Raw genomic sequence first — 18,546 nt, forward strand, 5'->3', positions numbered from 1 at the left:
CTGGGTGAAGTCGGGCGCCCGCCAGGCCTTGGCCAGTGCCTGCGCGTCGCTCGTCGCCGTCCCGTCGGGCCCTCGCAGGTCGTTGCTGGTGGCACCGTCGTAGTCGCCGCAGAGGCCACAGAGCGTCGCCCGCGCTTCCCTGGGCACCTCCACCGTCACCCCCGCGGCGCCCAGTTCCACCAGAAATCCCGGGATTCGGCTGATCCGGAGGGTCGTGCGTGTCTCTGTGATGGTCAGCGGTCCCGGGAGCTCCGCGGGGAGGGGGGTGGGGACCCCGTTGAGCTGGAGAACACCAAATTACAGGGGAAAAGGGAATTTGGGGTGATACAGAGGTGAAGGGTAGCTGGAGGAATCTGGGTGGAAAAATGATGGGATGCGTCCAGGCATGGTGGGGGCAGGATGAGGGACAACCCATGTAGGTGCTTCCCCAGCACAAAACTGGGGGGGGAAAAGAGCAATTTTAGTCAAAACGATGGGGTGCATCAATTTATGGGTGTCTCTTAGTGACCATCACCCACACAGGTGCTTTACTTGTAGGAAACTGGGGAGGGAAAAGAGCAATTTGGGGCAAAATTAAGGTAAGAACATCCTGTGGTGCTGGTGGCATGAGACAACCCTCTTACCTGGTGTGAAATTAGGGGAAAAAAAATCGATTTTTTTTTTATTAAAATGAAGGTCTGGAGGATGTTTAGGGTGACAACACGGTGGTGACAACATTTATGGGTGCCACCCAGCATGGTGACAACTTACCCAGACCTTCCTGTCCCTCCGCACAGTGATGAAGCTGTGGGGGGTGAAGAGGTGAAGTGCCACCACTGCCGGCTGGTCCCCAATGTCCCTGACGTCCCCCAGCAGCCGGAACCATGCAGGGTCGTGGGGGTTGCACACGCTGGCCACCACGTAGATGCCGGTGGCCAGGGTGGCCCCGGTGACGCCGTCAAAGGTGACGAAGCGGGTGGCAGGGGACAGGGCGCAGCGCCCCGGGCGTGCGATGCAGGCGCGGGTGCCGTCACGGAGGCCGCAGGTGTGGCCAAAGGGACAAGTGAAGGGGCGGCACTGGAGGCCCCCGGGCCCCCGGCAGGTGCAGGACTGGGAGCAGTCGGGGGTCAGGACGGTCTCGGCAATCTGTTTTCCATGGATAAAATGTGGAAAGTGGGGAAAAGTGGCCTAAATGGCCAAAAAATGGGGATGATGATGCTGTGAAGTGTCATGGGAGGGGGAAGGGGGGTCCATGTCCTCCGTAACCCCAATGTGTCTCCATATCCCCAATGGGTGCCCATGGGGACCACCAGCATGTCCCCGGTGTCCCCATGCCCCCCAGATCCCCATGTCCCCCATGCTGGGGGACACTGAGAACACTGGTGGAGACACAGGGGGACACTGGAACATGCTGGGAGACACTGGGAAGGACACTAAGTCCCCACACTAAGAGAGTGGGATGCATTGGTAGGCACTGGTGGGGGGAACAGGGACAAACTGGAAAGGATTGGGAACACTATGGGGGAAAGTGTGGGAGGATTAGAACTCCCTGGGAGGGACTGTGGACAATACAGGGAATACTGGGGGAGACTGGAGGGGACTGGAGAGATGCTGGGGTAAAGAGGGACACACTGGGAGATGTGTTTGGGGGAAGTGGGACACACTGGGGAGAAATGGTGACACGGGGGGATGCTGGGGTGTACTGGAAGGAACTGGGGACACTGTGGGAGGCACGTTGAAGGGACCTGGGATCAACTGAGGGAGACTGGAAGGGATGGGGACGAACTGTGGTGCACTTGGAGGGACTGAGGACTGAGGAGGGACTGTGAGGCATACTGGAGGGGACTGGGGCAACTGGGAATACTTGGAAACACTGGAGAGGGCACACTGCAAGGAACTGGGATGCACTGGGAGAGACTAGAGACACTGGGGGGCACTCTGGAGGGAACTGGGGGGGACTGGAAAGGACTCGTGGAGAACTGCGGCCTCCTGGGAAGGACTGGGGAAACTGTGGGAGGCACACCGAAGGGACCTGGGATCAGCATGGGGAGCCCGGAAGGAGCTAGGGCTGGAACTGGCCTGTAGTGGGAGGCACTGGGGCCACACCCACCTGGAAGTAGCGCCCCTGGTGGAGGCAGCCGCAGGTCCCCGGGAGGACGCAGCGGGCCCCGTCGAACAGCAGCCCCTCGGCGCACTGACACCCCTCAAAGCAGCGCTCGCTGCAAGGGGGCGGGGCCGACACACCTGCGCAGGTGTGCTCACAGGTGCGGGCACACAGCTGGTAGCGGCTCTTGGGGGGGCAGGTGAGGGCTGGGAGAGGGAGGGAAGAAACAAAGGGGGTCAGTGGGGTCAATGGGGGCTCATCTGGGGCCAAGGGGGGAGTGGGGCTAAATGGGAGGTCATCTGGGGTCAGTGCCATCCCATCTTTGGGATGGGTGGTCCTGTGGGGCTCCCATTTGGGGGCATCAGGGAAGCCCCACTGGTTGCACAGGGTTCCACTGGGGGACACAGGCTTCCCGTTTTTGGGGGCGGGGGGTCCCCTTTGGGTGTCTCATTGGGGCATTTCCCAGATGGGGGCTTAGCAATACGGACATGTGCCCCTTTTTCCATGCAGGAATGAGCCCCTGCTCATTCCCACCCCCACCAAAATTTCCATTCCCTGCAAAATTCCTGCCCCCACAAAAATCCTGACCCCCAAATTCCCATCCTCCCAAAACTTCAGCACCCCAAAGTCCCAACTCCAAACTTCCTGTCACCTCAAATTCCCGACCCCCCAAAATTCCCAACCCCTCCATGTACTCACGGCAACCCGTGGCCTCCCGCCACTCCCGGAGCGCACCTCCGGCTGCCTGGCACGCGGCTGCATAGCCCTGAAAGCCGGGGCAGGGGTCGCCCCCCACCCTGCACACCTGGTGCTCGCAGGTCACCAGGTACGTGCGGGGCGGAACCACCCCGTGACACCCCGCAAAGGGTCCTTCGGGGTCCGCCAGCACCGCGCAGCGCCGCGCCTGGGCCGGGGAGCAGCTGGGGGCGGGCACCAGGTGGGTGCAGTTCGGGGGGGGCCTGCCCAGAGCCCCCCCATCGGGGCCGTCGTCGTTGGGGTCCCCGTTGAAGTTGCCGCAGAGGCCCCGGGGGCGGCGGGACGGGGGCGGCAGCGTCAGCACCACATACGCCTTGCCGTCGTAGAGGATTTTGGGGCCCCCCTGGACCTGGAGCAGCCGGTGGGACCCCACCTGCGCCACCCCCACCGCGCCCCCCCGCAGCCACAGCGGCAGCAAGTGGCGCTCGCCATCCACCTGGGGGGAGAGAGGGGTGAGGATCCCAAAAGGGAAGTCGGACCACCAAAGGTGGGGTTAACCCCCCAAAATAGGGTTTGCACCCCCAAAAACAGGGTCTTGCACTTCCTTCTGTGCACCTCAAAGCCATGGTTTACATCCCAAAAAGGGGTGATTACACTCCGAAAAGAGCGTTTTCAACCCCAAAATCATGGTTTGCACCCCAAACCCAGGGTTATCATGCCAGAAAGGGTCTGTACACCCCAGAGTGCACACCGAAAGTGGGGTGTGTACCCCAAAAGCAGCTCTTGCACACCCAAACAACCCCTCCCCTGCTGCCATGTCCCTCAAAACCCCATTTTCACCCCCTTCTTTTTCACCCAATCCCTTTTTACCCCCCAAAGCAGGGTTTGTACCTGCCAAACCAGGCCTGCAGCCCCAAAAGCATTGCCCCCAAAACATGGCTTGCACCCGCAAAACAGGGCATGCACCCCAAAGTCAGAGCTTTCTCCCTAAACCTGGCCTTTCTTCACTGCTGCACCTCCCAAACCCCATTTCCATCCCCTTTTTTGCCCCCCAAATACCTTTTTGCCCCCAAAACCAGGCCCTCCACTCACCATCACCTCCCACTGCTGTCCCCTGTGCATCACCACAGTCACCCCGTGCGCCATCACCGTCACCCGCTGCACCTCCACATCCTCCTGCTCCAAGGCCACCGTGATGGGCTCCAGCTCCTCCTCAGGCTCACCCCTCTCCAACTCCAGCAGCGGGAGGGTGCAGGATCCCCCAAAACTCCCCAGGTGCCCATCGAAGGTGCTGTAAGCCCCTGCCCCCAAAACCTGGCACTGTCTGCAGGTGCGGGGGTGGCACCCCAGCACCCCATCCCGCACTGTGCATTCCTCGTCCCTGGAGCAGCCTGGAGCGGGGTGACACTCCAGCCCCCCATTTTCAGAGCAGATGCAGCGCTGGGTGCAGGGGGGCTCGGGGTAAAACTGCACCCCCTGAGGGTAGTAGCGGCCCTCCAAAACACAGCCACATTGGGGGAGGGGCACGCAGTGATCCCCGCTCCGGAAAAATCCGGGATCGCAGAAACAACCTTCGGAGCATGTGGAGGCATCAGAGCAATCCTGGGGTCCAGCTTCGCCTTGGCAGGTGGGGGGGCAGGGGGAGCCACAGAGCTCATAGTGCTGGTTTGGGGGGCACACGGGGCCTGTCAGGAAGGGAGAGGAGTTGGAAACACCAAAACCCCCATGGACACAAGAAAACTCCCTGCAAACCCTCAAAACCCTCATGGACACCCCAAATTCCCATGGATGCCCCAAAACTCCCCATGCAGACCCCAAATTCCCAAACTCCCCATGGACACCCTAAAACTCCCTTGTCTGAACCCCAAGACCCGCCATCCAAGCTTCAAACCTCCTTGTGCAGACCCCAAACCCCCTATGGACACCCCAAAACTCCCTGTGTAGATCCCAAAACCCCCAGTGAAACCCTAAAGCTCCCCATGGAGACCCAAAAACCCCTGGGAACACCTCAGACCTGACATGGACACCCCAAAGCCCCCCCAGACAGCCCCAACCCCCCTTCCCCCTGCCAGACACCCCAAAATCCTCCATGGACAGCCCAAAACTCCTTGCCCAACCTCTGTGTTTCTCTCTGCCCTCCAAAACCCCCCTGTACTCTCCCAAGCCCCCCAAGTCCCCCCGTACTGCAGAAGGCGGCCGTGCGCCATGGCCGCACAGCAGCGCCCTGGCTCTGGCAAGCAGCAACATAGGCACCAATGGCCTGGCACACGGTGTCCTGGTGCCCCTCGTACAGGCAGGCGTCAAAGAGACAGTCATCCAAATAAGGGGCGGGGTCGATGACGTCGTGGCAGGCGGCAAAGGGCCCCCGTTTCTTCCCCAGCAGCCCACAGTGCTTGTCCCCACGGTAGGCACGTTTTTGGGCGTCGCTGCACACCTGGCAGCCCTTGCTGCACCCAGGTGAGCACCCAGGGACATCGCCGACCTTCCAGCTATCGCCCAGGTGGGTCTCATTGTCAGCATGGTGGCCATCACGGGTGACAAAGTCGTCGTGGGGGTCCCCATTGGCGTTGCCACAGAGGCCGCAGACAGCGCCAGCATAGGTGTTGGGGATGATGACACGGGCATAGCTGTACCAGTCAAAAGTGACAGTGACACCCACGTCAGTGGTGATGAAGCCGTGGACACCACGGAGGGACACCTGGATCTGGTGGTTGTGGGTGAAAGGGAGGTCCAACAGGACACCATTGACCTGGAAAGAGAGTTGTGGGTGGCATGAGGTCATGCAATGAAGTTGAAACCCACCCAAGGGTCATAGAATGACCCTGAAGACCACCTAGATGCCACATGATGACCTCGAAACCCACCTGAAAACCATATAATGGCCTTGAAACCTTAACCCAATACCATGGAACAACCTTGAAAACCAGATGCCACACAAGGGCTTTACAGCCCAACAGGACACTATCCAATGACTTTGAAGGCCACCAAGATGACATTTTAGCCCACCCAGATGCCACCCAATTACCTTGAAACCCACCTGAACACCGTAAAAGGACTTTGAAACTCCATCGAGGTGTCATGTGATGACCTTGAAGCGCACCTGAAGACTATACCATGATCTTGAACACTCCCCAGATACCATGCAATGACTCTGAACCACCCCTATCACCTTCTTCATCCCTACCTTGACCTTCTGGGGATGTTCCTGGCTGAGGCTGAGGGACATGTTGTACACCTCCACAGTGACCACCTTGGTGAAGGAGACCAGGTGGCTGCCACGGTGATTGTTCTCCACAGTGACAGCAAAGGGGATGAGGGTGGGGTCAGTGGAGCAGAGCCCAGCCAACAGGTAGACACAGGTACCCATGAAGTCAAAGCGGCGCCCATCGAAGGTGGTGTAGTGGGGGTCACCGGTGGCCACGCAGATAGACCGGCTGTTGGCTGTGCACTGCCGCACTCCCTTCACCACCGTGCACACCTCACCCGGCTTACACCCCGAGTCCTCGCACACCACCATTCCCAGCTCTGTGTCACACCTGCACCTGGAGCGACAGGTGTCATCACCCCAGAACTCCTCGCCAGGGCGGTAGTAGCGGCCGTCGCGGGTGCAGCCACAGCGGGACACCGGCACGCACTGCCCGCCACTGAGCACGTGGCCAGTGTTACAGGCACAGGTCTCCACGCAGGGCTGGTCACAGGTGGCTGGACTGTCTCGGTTGGAGCAGGTGGCCGGACAGGCGTTGCCACAGGACTCATAGTGGCTGTTTTCAGGGCAAGGTAATGCTGCAGGGGGAGGAAAGTGGGGTGAGGGAGGGATTAGGGGAGTAGACAGCATTCGACACAGCAGCCTGGGGCTGGGAAAGCGTCTCAAACATGGGGAAGGGTCTGGAAAACGAGAAGGGTCTGGAATGCAAGGAGGAAGGTCTGGGAAATGTGGGAAGAGACTGGGACAAGGGGGATAAGGTCTGAGCCATGTGGCAAGGGTCTGGGCCATGCGGGATGGGGTCTGGGATGCACAGGATGAGGTCTGGGACACAAGGATAAAGGCCTGGAACATGTGGGAAGGATCTGGAAAATGTGGGATAGAGTCTTGGAAAGATGGGATGGAGTCTGGGACACAAGAAGGGTCTGGAGCACCAGAAGAAAGTTCTGGAGAACTTCCAAGGACCATCTGAGAGATTTGAAGGCTGGATCCCACTTCGTACCCATCCTCCCCCACTCTGGTTCCTTCCCTTCCCAAAGAAAACCCCAGCCCTTACGGCATCCCGATGGTGTCCTCCAGTCATGGACCATGGCCCCATGCTTCTGACATGTTGCCGCGTACGTCTCCAGCACCTGGCAGAGGATTGACCTCGCCCCATTGCTCAGGCACAGGTCAGACAGGCAGTTACGATAAAAGTCGTGAGGCTTCACTATGTTGTGACATGCTCTGAAGGGCCCCTGGAAGGATTTTTTTAAGATCCCACAATAGTGGTTCCCACCATAAAGTTCCTTCTTCTCCTCATCACACACTGGGCATGTTCCATCGCAATAATCCCAACAGATCGGGTCGTCAGCCTCAGAGTCAGCACTTTTCCAGCTTTTGGCCCATGTCACAATGGCGGTGATGTTGTCACCAGCCTCGGGGATGTCGTCGAGGGGCTTGAGATTGAAATTCCCACAGAGGCCACGGACATGGCGGAAGTAGCTGCTGGGGAGGTCGATCAGGAGGTGCCAGTTCCAGTCATAGGAGACCCGGAGACCAAAATCTGTCTCCAGAGCAACACGAAGCCCACTGGGACGGACCCTCAGCTTCCCGTCTGCCAGGAGCACCGGGAGCAGCGTCACCTCCCCGTTCACCTGCCAGAGGCCCAACATTCCCAGTTATCTCAATGTTTTCATTCTCAACATACACCAATATTTTATTCCCAATGTATCTGAATATTTTATTCCCCACATATCCCAATTCTTTATTCCCAGCAAATTCCAACACTAAATCCCATCATATCCCAATATTTTACACCTTACATATCCCAACATTTTATTCCTGCTATTTTATTACTGACATATCCCAACATAGAATTCCCAGTATAACCCAATATTTCATTCCCAAAATATACAAACACCCTACAGTATTTTATTCCTGCTGCATCCCAACATTTTATTCCTGAAATATCCTAATATTTTATTCCCAGTTTATCCCAACATCTTATTCCTGGCATATCCTGTTTTATTCCTGACATTGCCCAACATTTTATTCCCAATAAATCCCAACATCTTATTCCAACATTCTGTTCCTGACATTTCCAGATATTCTATTCCCCATATTTTATTCTCACCATTTCTCAACTTTTTATTCCTGACATATCCCAAGATTTTATTCTCAAAATATCCCAACATTTCAACAATCCACCTCCCAATCTGACTGATTTACCTCAAAATAACATTGGCACTGGCTGGCTGAAGAAGGAGGCAGGGAAGAGCTGGATGAAGCAAAAAGTTGGGAAAAAGCCCAAATTTTCCACATTTCCACCCAACTCACCCGGACTTTTCCATCTTCATTCCGGCGGAAGGAGATGCGTTGTCCATAGACATCAACATTGACCAAGGAAACATAGGACACAGATTGGATTCCGCCACGGATGTCATTCTTGGCCTCAACCCTGAAGGGCACCAGCCCAGGGTCATTCCCATGGGATTCGGCCATGGTGTAGGTGCAGGTTCCTTGGAAGTCGAAGTCAAGGCCATCGAAGGTGCGGAAGTGTGGGTCACCCCAAGCCCAGCACGTGGCGACCAGGGCCGGAATGCAGTGGGATTCGGCACCACGGGGCCGACAGCGCTCCTTGGGGCGGCAGCGCAGGGACTTGCAGGGGTCTGGGAGGGGAAGTGGAGCAGGATGAGCCATGGGCTGGGTGAAATAAGAGATAAAGATTGGGAAAAGCCACGGGTTGGAGAAAAGGATGGCAAAAAAGTGGGGGGAAGTCATGACATAGAGAAAACTATGAGATGGGAAAGACCATGGAATGGGAAAAATCATGAGATGGGAGAAACTATGGGAGAAGTCGTGGAAGGAACCATGGGATGGAAAACCATGGAAGGAACCATGGGAAAAGCATGGGAAAAACAATGAGAAAAACCATGGAAAAGACCATGGAAAAAACCATGGTATGGGAGAAACCATGGGAGGAACTGTAGGAAAAATCATGGGATGGGGAAAACAACATGTGGGAAACCTTGGGAGAAACCATGGGAAGAATTGCCCTATCCTTGACCCTTAGTACCAGAGACAGGATTCTGTTCCCTCCACCTCCCCTTCCCTTTTCTCCCCAGTCAATCCCCCAGTCATCCCCAGACCCGCTTGGCCTCTAAAATCCCCCTTTCCCCCATTTTTCCTCACTTTTATTGATGCATCCCAAGATGCCTTCCCGGATTTCGCAGGATTCGTCCTCAGTGCAAGCATGGTCATGGCAGGTAAGGCCCTGACCAGGGACGCAGGTGCAGCGGCGCTGGCAGCGATCCCACAAAAGCATCTCATGGGGCTGTGGGGAGAGAGAAGGGAGAAAAGGAAATCCATGAAAACAGGGGATAAAAGGAAAAAAATGCAGAAAAATGGACATAAGTGCAGAAAAATAGGGAAAATAGTGAACAAATTGCAAGGCAAAGGGATGTACATGCATACATTCCCTATAAGTAGGGAAAAAGAGAGAAATGCAGGGAAAAAATACGGAAGTGCCTAAAAATGAGGGGAAAAGTGCTGGGGAAAAGCATAAATATAGTAAAAATGGGAAAAATGCAGAAAAAGAAATGCAAATACATAACATCGGGAGAAATACCAGCAAGAAAAAGAATGTAACTGCCTCAAAATAGGGGAAAAGAAAGGAAATGCAAGGAAAATACAGCATAAAAATAGGGAGGTGGAAAGGGGGAAATGCTGGGAAAATGAGACAGAAAAATAGGGGAAAATGCAAGAAATAAAGGTGTAAATGCATAAAAATAGGGAAAAAAAGGGGGGAAAATAATTTTTAAAATGTAACTACATTAAGCCAGGAAAAAAAGAAAGCACCATGAAAACAGAGGTGAATGCAGAAAAATATGAGAGAAAGGAAAAAAAATGCAGGGCAAATATAGGTAAGGACATAAAAACAGGGAAAAGAAGGAAAAAAGGAAGCAAATGTATAAAAATAGGGGGGAAATGAAGGGAAAAAAGACATAAACACCTAAAAACAGGAAGAAAAGCCAGAAAAACTACCTTATAGTATTCCCCATCCCTAAAGCATCCACAGTGCTCCTCGGGAACGCATCCCTGTCCATCAAAGACGGAGCCCTGGTGGCACTGGCAGCCCTCTGCACAGGTCTGGGGGCAGGTGGTGGCATTTCCGGCACAGGTGTTGGCGCAGGTGTTGGTGCAAAGGGAGTAGGTGCTATTGGCTGGGCAGGTGAGGGCTGGAATTTTCATGGAATCATGGACTGAGTTGGACTGGAAGGGACCTTAAAGCTCATCCCATCACCATCATCCCATGTCCTGTGTGTCACCACTGTCACCCACACCCAAACAAGGAACATTCCCCACCTGTGCCCCCCAAACTCCCGGTGCTCCAGGTGGGATCTCACCTGGAGATCTTCCCAACCCCAAACAGGGGACATTTGCCCCTGTGCCCTCCCAAACTCACGGCAGAAGGATGGCGTCCTCCAACCCCCCACGGTGACTCCAGCATCTTGGCACGCGGTGACATAGCTCTGGATACTCTGGCACAGGACATGCATCTCCCCTCCAGTCATACAGAGGTCATGGATGCAGGATTGGGAATACGGGATCGGGTCAATGATGCGATGGCAAGAGCCAAAGGGACCTTCGGGGGCCGTGAGGAGGCCACAGTAGTTGGGTTTTTGGAGGATTGCCACTTTTTCCTCTGTGCAGGTGGGACACTCATCCTTGGGACAGGTGTCATTGCAAGGTGTGTCCATTGTTTTCCATGCGGATCCAAAGGCTGTTGCATCTGGAGCCAGCTGGCCACTGGAGAGCTGGAAATCATCACTGCGCTGGCCATTGTAGTTGCCACAGAGGCCACGCAAGTGCCCCATGTAGATCTGGGGCACCGTGATCATCACGTGCTGGACGAGGTCATAGTGGACAACGAGGCCGAAGTCAGTGCGGAGCAGGACACCTGTCCCATGTGGGTAGACCTGGACCTGTCCCTCACTCAGGATGGTGGGGAGGTGGTGGGAGATGGAATCTACCTGGGATAGAGAAGGAAGAGTCCTCCAGTGAGGAGGTGGGACCAAAAATTTGGGGAAAACACCTTCCCAACAATATTCTGATAGATTTACGGATCCCACTTGGAAAGAAAAGTTGGGATGAGTATGAATTAGTCCTGGAGGTGGGGGAGGGCTCCCCTCATCAAGGAAATACAGTTTTGGGGTTGATCGAGGTAGAACGAAAAATTTAGGGAAAACACCTTCCGACCAAAGTTTTAACTCATTTAGTGACCTTGCTTAGAAAGAAAAGTTGGGATGAGCATGGACTGGGCTTGAAGTTGGGCTGAGGTGTCCCTCCCATCAAGGAAACCCAATTTAGGGGAGATCCCATGAGATTTGGACCATAAAGTGCCACCTTACCATGACATCTGCCCCTTTTCCTTGTTTCAAGGTCAAGATGACCCCATAGACTTCCACAGACAACGCTTGGATCCTGGAGACCTTCCCCTTCTGCCGTGCCTCCTTCTGGATTGTGACAATAAATGATGTCAAGTTGTCACCTGTGCAGGTCTGGGTGAGGACATAGGAGCAGGTACCAGTGATGTTGAAGACCATCCCATCAAAGGTGATATAGGTGCAGTCACCTGTGGCCACGCAGGTGCTAGACACCTGAGAGGGACACTGGAAGACACCATCAATGACCTTCCCAGGGCCACCATTAGGACAGGAAGTATTTTGGCACTCCACAGTGCCACTGGAGAGGCACTGGCACATCTCCTGCTCTGTGGGGTAGAATGTCTCCCCCTCTTTGTAGTAGACTCCGTGGTGGCTGCAGCCACAGTGGGACATGGGGACGCACTCATCGCCACTGAGCATGAAGCCGTCCTGACACACGCAGCCCTCGCGGCACCGCCGTGGGCATGTGGTGGAGTCAGTACCGCAGGTGTGCTGGCAGGTGTGGGAGCAGAGCTCGTAGGAGCTGTTGGAAGGACAGGGAATATCTGCCGGGAGACAATGGGATTCATGAGGAATCAGGAAATTCCAAGCCAAAACCTGGAAGATTCCTGGAATTCAGGTGCAAACTTCATCAAATACAGAGTGTTTTAGCCCAGTTTCATGATAAACCCTCAATTTTCCTCCCTGTGGATGTGATGAGGGACATCATCAAATAATGATCCAATGATTATCTGATGATGATCCAATGATCATCCATAAGGAATATCCCAGGCAAATTAAAATAGGAATTCTTGCCGCTAAACCACCCAATTTTCCCTATTTTCATGGAGAAAAATGTAACATTCCCTCAAAGAGTGGGATTGCTCCACACTGGGTCCTCAGTTGACCTCCAGGCTGGATCCCTTTAACCCAATTCCACTATTTTTGGTACATTTTTTGGTGGTTCTCCCTCTAAATTATCCATTTTGGAGCCAACACCAAGAAATTGGAGATTTGGGGGGGGTAAATTATTCCAAATGAGACAGCATTTTCCTTGGGAAGGGTTCATTTTGGGTGGATTATGGGATCAACCAAGACTTTGGATGGAATTCCCACTGGATTCTCACCCACATCTGGGTTGTTCATACTTGGATTTGGAGCAGACTTGAGGATATTTTGGATACTGCTGAAGGAAAAACCCTCCCATTATCCCAACTTACAGCAGAAATTATCCGTCCTCCACCTTCCGATGGACACACCAGCAGCCTGGCATGCGGTGGCGTAGCGGGCAATGATTGGACACATCCCTTCTTCCTGATCAGGGAAGAGGCAGGAGTCATGCATGCAGCTCTGGAAGTACTGGTGGGCATCAACATGACCATGACATGCTCCAAAGGGTCCATCTGCTTCCAAAATAATTTCACACCCCATCCCAGATACTTCCTGCTGCAGCCGGGAAAGTGCGACAGTGCTGGAACATTCCACTGTTGACCTCTCCCCACATCCTGGGATGTCTGTGACCTTCCAGCTGCTCCCGAAGGCATCTGGGTCTGATGTCACCTGGTTGTTCCTCATCATCATGTCGTCGCTGGCAGCACCGTTGTAGTTCCCGCAGAGCCCACACAGGGCATTGGCAAAGCCACTGGGCACCATGGCGGTGACGTGGCTGTACCAGTCGTAGGTGACAACGAGGCCAAAATTGGTCTCTACCACCGCATCCTGCCCATCACGATAGACAACAATCTTCCTTTCACTGTAGTGATACGGGAGGTTGACCAACTGCTCATCAATCTGGGGAGAAAACCACAAAAAGTGATCAAATTTGTGGTCTGACGGTAAACTATTTTCAACAGCCAGAGCAACCAAAAGGCATTGATTTAATTAAATTTTGAATTGAAATAAATTTGGGATTTAAGATGACGAGAAGGTCCAAGTCCCAAGAGAAGGCTGACCAACCACTCACTGATCTGGGGAGAAAACCATAAAAATTGATACAATTTTGGTCTGATGGATAATTCCAATTCTGCTTTCAACAGCTGGAACACCCAAATGATGTTGATTTAATTACATTTCAGATTTAATCACTCATTAATGGGATGAGGTTTGGGATGCAGTGGAGAATGTGGTGAAAAGATAAGGGATCATTTCCTAAACTCACCATGATTTTTCCAGGGTGTTCCCTGCTGATGCTGATGGTTTTGTTGTAGACTTTGACTGTCACCACGGCGATGGACGACATGAGGTTGTCACTCTGGTGGCCATTCTGCACCAACACCTGGAATCCTACCAAATTTTGGGCGTCCTCACACAATCCAACCAACAGGTAGACACATGTTCCCTGGAAGATGAACCTCTTGCCATCAAAGGTCTCATAGTGGGTGGCTCCAACAGCGGTGCAGACCCCAAAAATTTTGGGATAACAATCCTGGATTCCCTTCTCCACCCGGCATTCCTCCTCGGTGCCGCAACCAGAATCCCGGCACACTGCCTGCCGCTGCTCCGTGTCACACACGCAGCGCTGGGTGCAGGTGAGGTCACCCCAAAATTCCTCACCAAGGCCATGGAAGAGACCCTGAAAGATGCAGCCACTTTCAGAGGGGGGGACGCAGGTGTTGGCTTCAAGGACAAGGCCCTCGTGGCACACACAGGTGTCCATGCAGGTGGTGGCGGTGGCACAGCTGGATGACACAGCGGGAATGTTGCAGGTGGGGGGGCAGGCGAGGCCACAGGCGCTGTAGGTGCTGTTGGGCGGGCAAGTGAGAGCTGGACAGGGAGGGAGACAGTGGTCAGGGTGGAGCAGCACATGGTGGGACAGACTTCTTCAACTATCTACATAGATATCCTGGAGTCTCCATGGATTTTCTGGAGTCTCCATGGACTTCCTGGGCCTTCTACCTGGACTTTCTGGAGACTCTGCAGACTTCCTGCTCAGACTTTCTAGAGAATCCATGGACTTTATGGACTTTCTACTTGGGCTGTCTGGAATCTCCCTGGACTTCATGGATTTCCTGCTTGAACCTGCTGCCACAACCTTTCCCAACCCATGATCCCATGGATCTTCAGTCCCACATTAATTAGGCTCTGCCCACCCCAAGGAGTATTTTCACTCACGACATCCCGCTGCTGTCCTCCAGTCGGAAACGCTGATCCCCTCCTCCTGGCAGTCATCAGCATAGATCTGGAGGGCGTGGCACAGTGCATCGAGACGCCCCTCATTGGCACACAGGTCGTAGATACAGTTCTTCACATAGATATTGGGACTGACAGTGCCATGACATGACCGGAATGGCCCAGAGTGTTGGGACAGCATCCCACACCAGGTCTCTGCCTTGTATACCACCACCTGGTGCCATCTGCACCGCCCACAGTCCCCAACGCAGGTGTCCTGGCAGTGGCCACTCTCACTGGTCACCTTCCAGCTCCGCCCCAGCTCCACAATATCCCACACCTGTTTCCCATCAGGAGTGAGAGCGTCATCTTGGGGGTCTCCATTGTTGTTCCCACACATCCCACAGACTTTTCCAGAAAGAGTAGCCGGAAGTTTGACCACCACATGATCATCCCAGTTGTAGAGGACCTTCAGGTTGAAACTTGATTGGATCAGCATGGATTTACCCTTCTGATGGATGCGGAGCTTCCCATGCGAGAGGGAGATGGGGAGGCGCGAGCGGTGGTTGTTCACCTGCAGGACAACAACAACCATCAAAACAACCAAACCCCATCAAAATAAGGCAATAAATGGAGTTTAAGAAGATCTGAAGTGGTTTTATGCAGGGGTTGCCTGCACACCAGTAAATCCTTGAATTATTTAGGAAAAGACTCTCAAGATCATTGCTAAATACGTAATTTCAGTGAAATTCCAAAAAATTATTGGAATTTGGGAATTACGATGGGTTTTGCTTACCCTCACCATCCCATTCTCTGACCGGACTGCAGTGACAGTGACATTGTCAACATGAATGGTGATGGAGCCAATGGAAGAAACTTTGGAGTTCTCCTTTTCCTCCTTTTTGACCTCAACAGAGAAGGCAGGAAGGGTGGGATCGGGACTGCAGATGGTGGTCAAGGTGTAGGCACATGTTCCCATGAAATCAAAGGCTTTTCCATCAAAACTGCGGTAGTGTGGCCCACCAGCAAGCCAACAGGTAGAGAAGGTCTCCTGGATGCACTCTGGTTGTCCATCCACCATCTCACACCTCTCCTCACATACCAAATCCTCACAGGAGAGAGGTCTGGGGGCTGAAAAAAAGGGGAAAACCCATGAATGGTCAACCAGACAACAGCGGGGTGACACAACAATGGACTGACTGTACTCACTGGTGGCACAGAGCCCAGGGAAGCCATATCCAGTTTGACTCCGGAACCCAAACACCAGGAGCCCGATGGGCACCTGCAAGTTCTCAACACTCTGTGTTGTTGCGTGCATGGTGATGATGGCCCAGGAGAAATCTGTGCCAGGAATGGCCTGCCACGCCATGGTGTTGTCAGGCCGATGGTTGAGGGTGGTGTTGGCAGCAGCAGTGGTGGGTGCAACAAGGATGGCATGGTTATACTGGTCGGGCACGCTGCTGAAGCGGAATGCAGTGCAGTGGGCGGTGACAGGTGGGACAACAAGGAGGAAGGGATCTTGCCAAGACGACCCACTGAAGAAAAACACCACCTGTACTGCCACCACCGCACTGATGTACAGGTGTGAGTTAGGGTTCACCACGAACCTCTGCACCTCCCCTGCCGCCATGACCACAGTGGCATTCCTGCTCCCGGTGTTGTAGGTGATGGTGTTGTCCTCATCCGTCACCACGTACACAAAGTCAATGTCTGTCTGCAGTGGGTTGGGTGGCACCACGTAGTTCCTCCCCCACGCTGTTATCGGGAGGAGCTGCTCCACCACAAAGTCAAAGCCGGCAGACACCTTGACACAGGCGTGGCCACTGAGGACAGCCACAGGGCTGTCGGCCACCACGACTGTGCCAGTGAAGTCCTGGCTGCTCTGGAGCTGCAAGCTGTGGTAGGGCTGCAGCAACAGGCAGAGCACAGAGCCGGGGACGTAGGTGGCCCCATCATAGTGGAAAGTGGCAGTGGTGGTTATGCTGACAGCGGTGGTGGCGGCGCCAGCGGCCACCACGAACTCAGTCACGCCGTAAGTGTAGTTCCCAACAGGTGTCACCACGTAGTACCTGGTGCCCAGGCTCTCCATGGGCAGGAGGGCGGTGGCACCCACGGTGTAGGTCTTGATGCTGACGGCCACCACGGAGATATCAGCGCTGGCCTGGACCACCAAGGTTTTATGGGAAATGCGGCTTCCAGTGAGTTCCAGGTCAGCAGGGAGGGACAGGGGCACAGTGAGGTCCGGCCCCAGGGTGACGTTGCGGGTGATGGAGCCACCGCGGAGCATCACTGACACCTGGGTGTCGGTAGGGCCATAGGAGGTGAGCAGCAGCTGTAGGTATGCGCTGGGGGACTCGTCGTCATTCTGTGGGAACACGGCCAGGAACTCCCGGCCCCGGTAGCTGGCACTGGAGAGTGCTGGGAAAACGGGGGAAAAGGGGGCCTTGGTTAATTTTTATATTAACCAAGGGGGTTATATGAAGGTGGCCTTTGTATTTTTATATTGATACTTTTATATGCATTCTATATGTGTTTTATATAGAATTATAGGAGGAATTGTACTGAAATTACATTAAAGATATGACTGCAGTATCTAATTTATAGAGTCTATTTTTATATATAATCAAAATAGAAATTATATTTACAGTTTATTATATTAATAAACAACATTTTAATAAAACTATAAATAATTCTATATAAATAGTAAACTCTTATTTATATGTTCTATTAACAAATTGTTAATAATAATATACCAATGTGTTAACAATATGAAAGAACGTTGTATTATTAACTAATTATAATAAATACCATTCCTTAATATAACAATGTTATTAGATGTTTATATTACTAAACACTGTGTTATTGATATATTAAGAGTACTATGGAATATACTTCAGTATATTACTACTTATTAGCACACTGATAATACATTAATAATATAGGACTCATATATCAGTAAAAATATGTTAATTACTTTTTTTAGCCTGTTATTATATTATTAGATCTGTTATCCAGTATATAACTTATATAGTTTTCCATGTTATTATACAGATCTATTAATTATAACACTGTAATTTACAACTTACATTTAAATATATAGTAGTATTTTTTCTATTATTTTGTACTTATTTTTAATAGAAATATCAGCAAAGAATTAATCCAAACCAATAAATATTAAAAATAATTAAAGTAATATAATAATAACTGCTGTAGTTATTGAATTTATTTTCGTATTAATCCCAGTAGAAAATAAATTTACATGTTATTTTTATAATTATATACAACAGTAGATGCTTTATATTTTCTCTAAAAAAATTATACAGATAATGATTTAAAATAATTTTATTTCTTCTTTTCATAGAAAAGGCTTGGAAAAAAATGTTAACAATCAAGGAAAAATAAGCAATAAGGAACTAAATTAGAGCAGTAGAGAATATATTAGAGACCAGAACAGAATTAATATACCATTATATTATACTATATTGCATTATAATCTACCATTATATGTAATTAATATAACAATTATAATAGTGGATATTACATTATAACACAAAAGATAAATAATATATAATTATAGTACTAAATATAATATTCATAAATTACATAAAGTTATAATACATTATAATACAATAACATAAAGTCATTCATATAATATAATGCAACTCTGTCACATTACACCGTAAAATAATCTAGAATTGTATATAATTATATTTATAGTAATTTGTATCTATTCTATCTTTTATAATTACGTCTCGATAGATGTAGCTATATATAATAGCAATATATAGTGCACTAGATTAATAAATACACTAATATAAAATATGAATATAAAATATGTTACATGTTTTTATATTTCACATCTCTTGTACATCCATATAAACTTTGAAATAATTTTATACTGAATTTTCACTAAAAAATGCAAATCAAGAATAATGATAATAACAGCATAATTATAGCAGAATATATCATACGTTGTATTTTTATATAATTACAGTAGAGATTATATTATACATTCATATATAACTATTGTAGTGTATAAATATAATTAA

General features: G+C 51.4%; 1 protein-coding gene across 1 annotated transcript in view; it reads right to left on the reverse strand.

The window, feature by feature from the left end:
* Positions 1 to 18,546, reverse strand: part of LOC309585519 (IgGFc-binding protein-like) — a gene marked incomplete at its 3' end in the record, with an annotated part of 25,867 nt that continues 7,321 nt past the window's right edge. The window contains exons 6-23 of the mRNA XM_082303500.1: positions 15,707 to 16,915; positions 15,294 to 15,628; positions 14,501 to 15,071; positions 13,548 to 14,152; positions 12,610 to 13,180; positions 11,375 to 11,955; positions 10,429 to 10,996; positions 10,008 to 10,201; positions 9,156 to 9,297; positions 8,301 to 8,632; positions 7,039 to 7,618; positions 5,964 to 6,562; positions 4,964 to 5,528; positions 3,872 to 4,464; positions 2,783 to 3,275; positions 2,090 to 2,289; positions 751 to 1,125; positions 1 to 282 (exon numbers count right to left, since the gene is read on the reverse strand). Coding sequence (XP_082159626.1) covers positions 1 to 282; positions 751 to 1,125; positions 2,090 to 2,289; positions 2,783 to 3,275; positions 3,872 to 4,464; positions 4,964 to 5,528; positions 5,964 to 6,562; positions 7,039 to 7,618; positions 8,301 to 8,632; positions 9,156 to 9,297; positions 10,008 to 10,201; positions 10,429 to 10,996; positions 11,375 to 11,955; positions 12,610 to 13,180; positions 13,548 to 14,152; positions 14,501 to 15,071; positions 15,294 to 15,628; positions 15,707 to 16,915 — 8,795 coding nt within the window. The remainder of the gene's footprint in view (positions 283 to 750; positions 1,126 to 2,089; positions 2,290 to 2,782; positions 3,276 to 3,871; positions 4,465 to 4,963; positions 5,529 to 5,963; positions 6,563 to 7,038; positions 7,619 to 8,300; positions 8,633 to 9,155; positions 9,298 to 10,007; positions 10,202 to 10,428; positions 10,997 to 11,374; positions 11,956 to 12,609; positions 13,181 to 13,547; positions 14,153 to 14,500; positions 15,072 to 15,293; positions 15,629 to 15,706; positions 16,916 to 18,546) is intronic.

The sequence above is a fragment of the Coloeus monedula genome, assembly GCF_965178545.1.
Source record: "Coloeus monedula genome assembly, contig: HAP1_SCAFFOLD_17, whole genome shotgun sequence".
Lineage (NCBI taxonomy): Eukaryota > Metazoa > Chordata > Aves > Passeriformes > Corvidae > Coloeus > Coloeus monedula.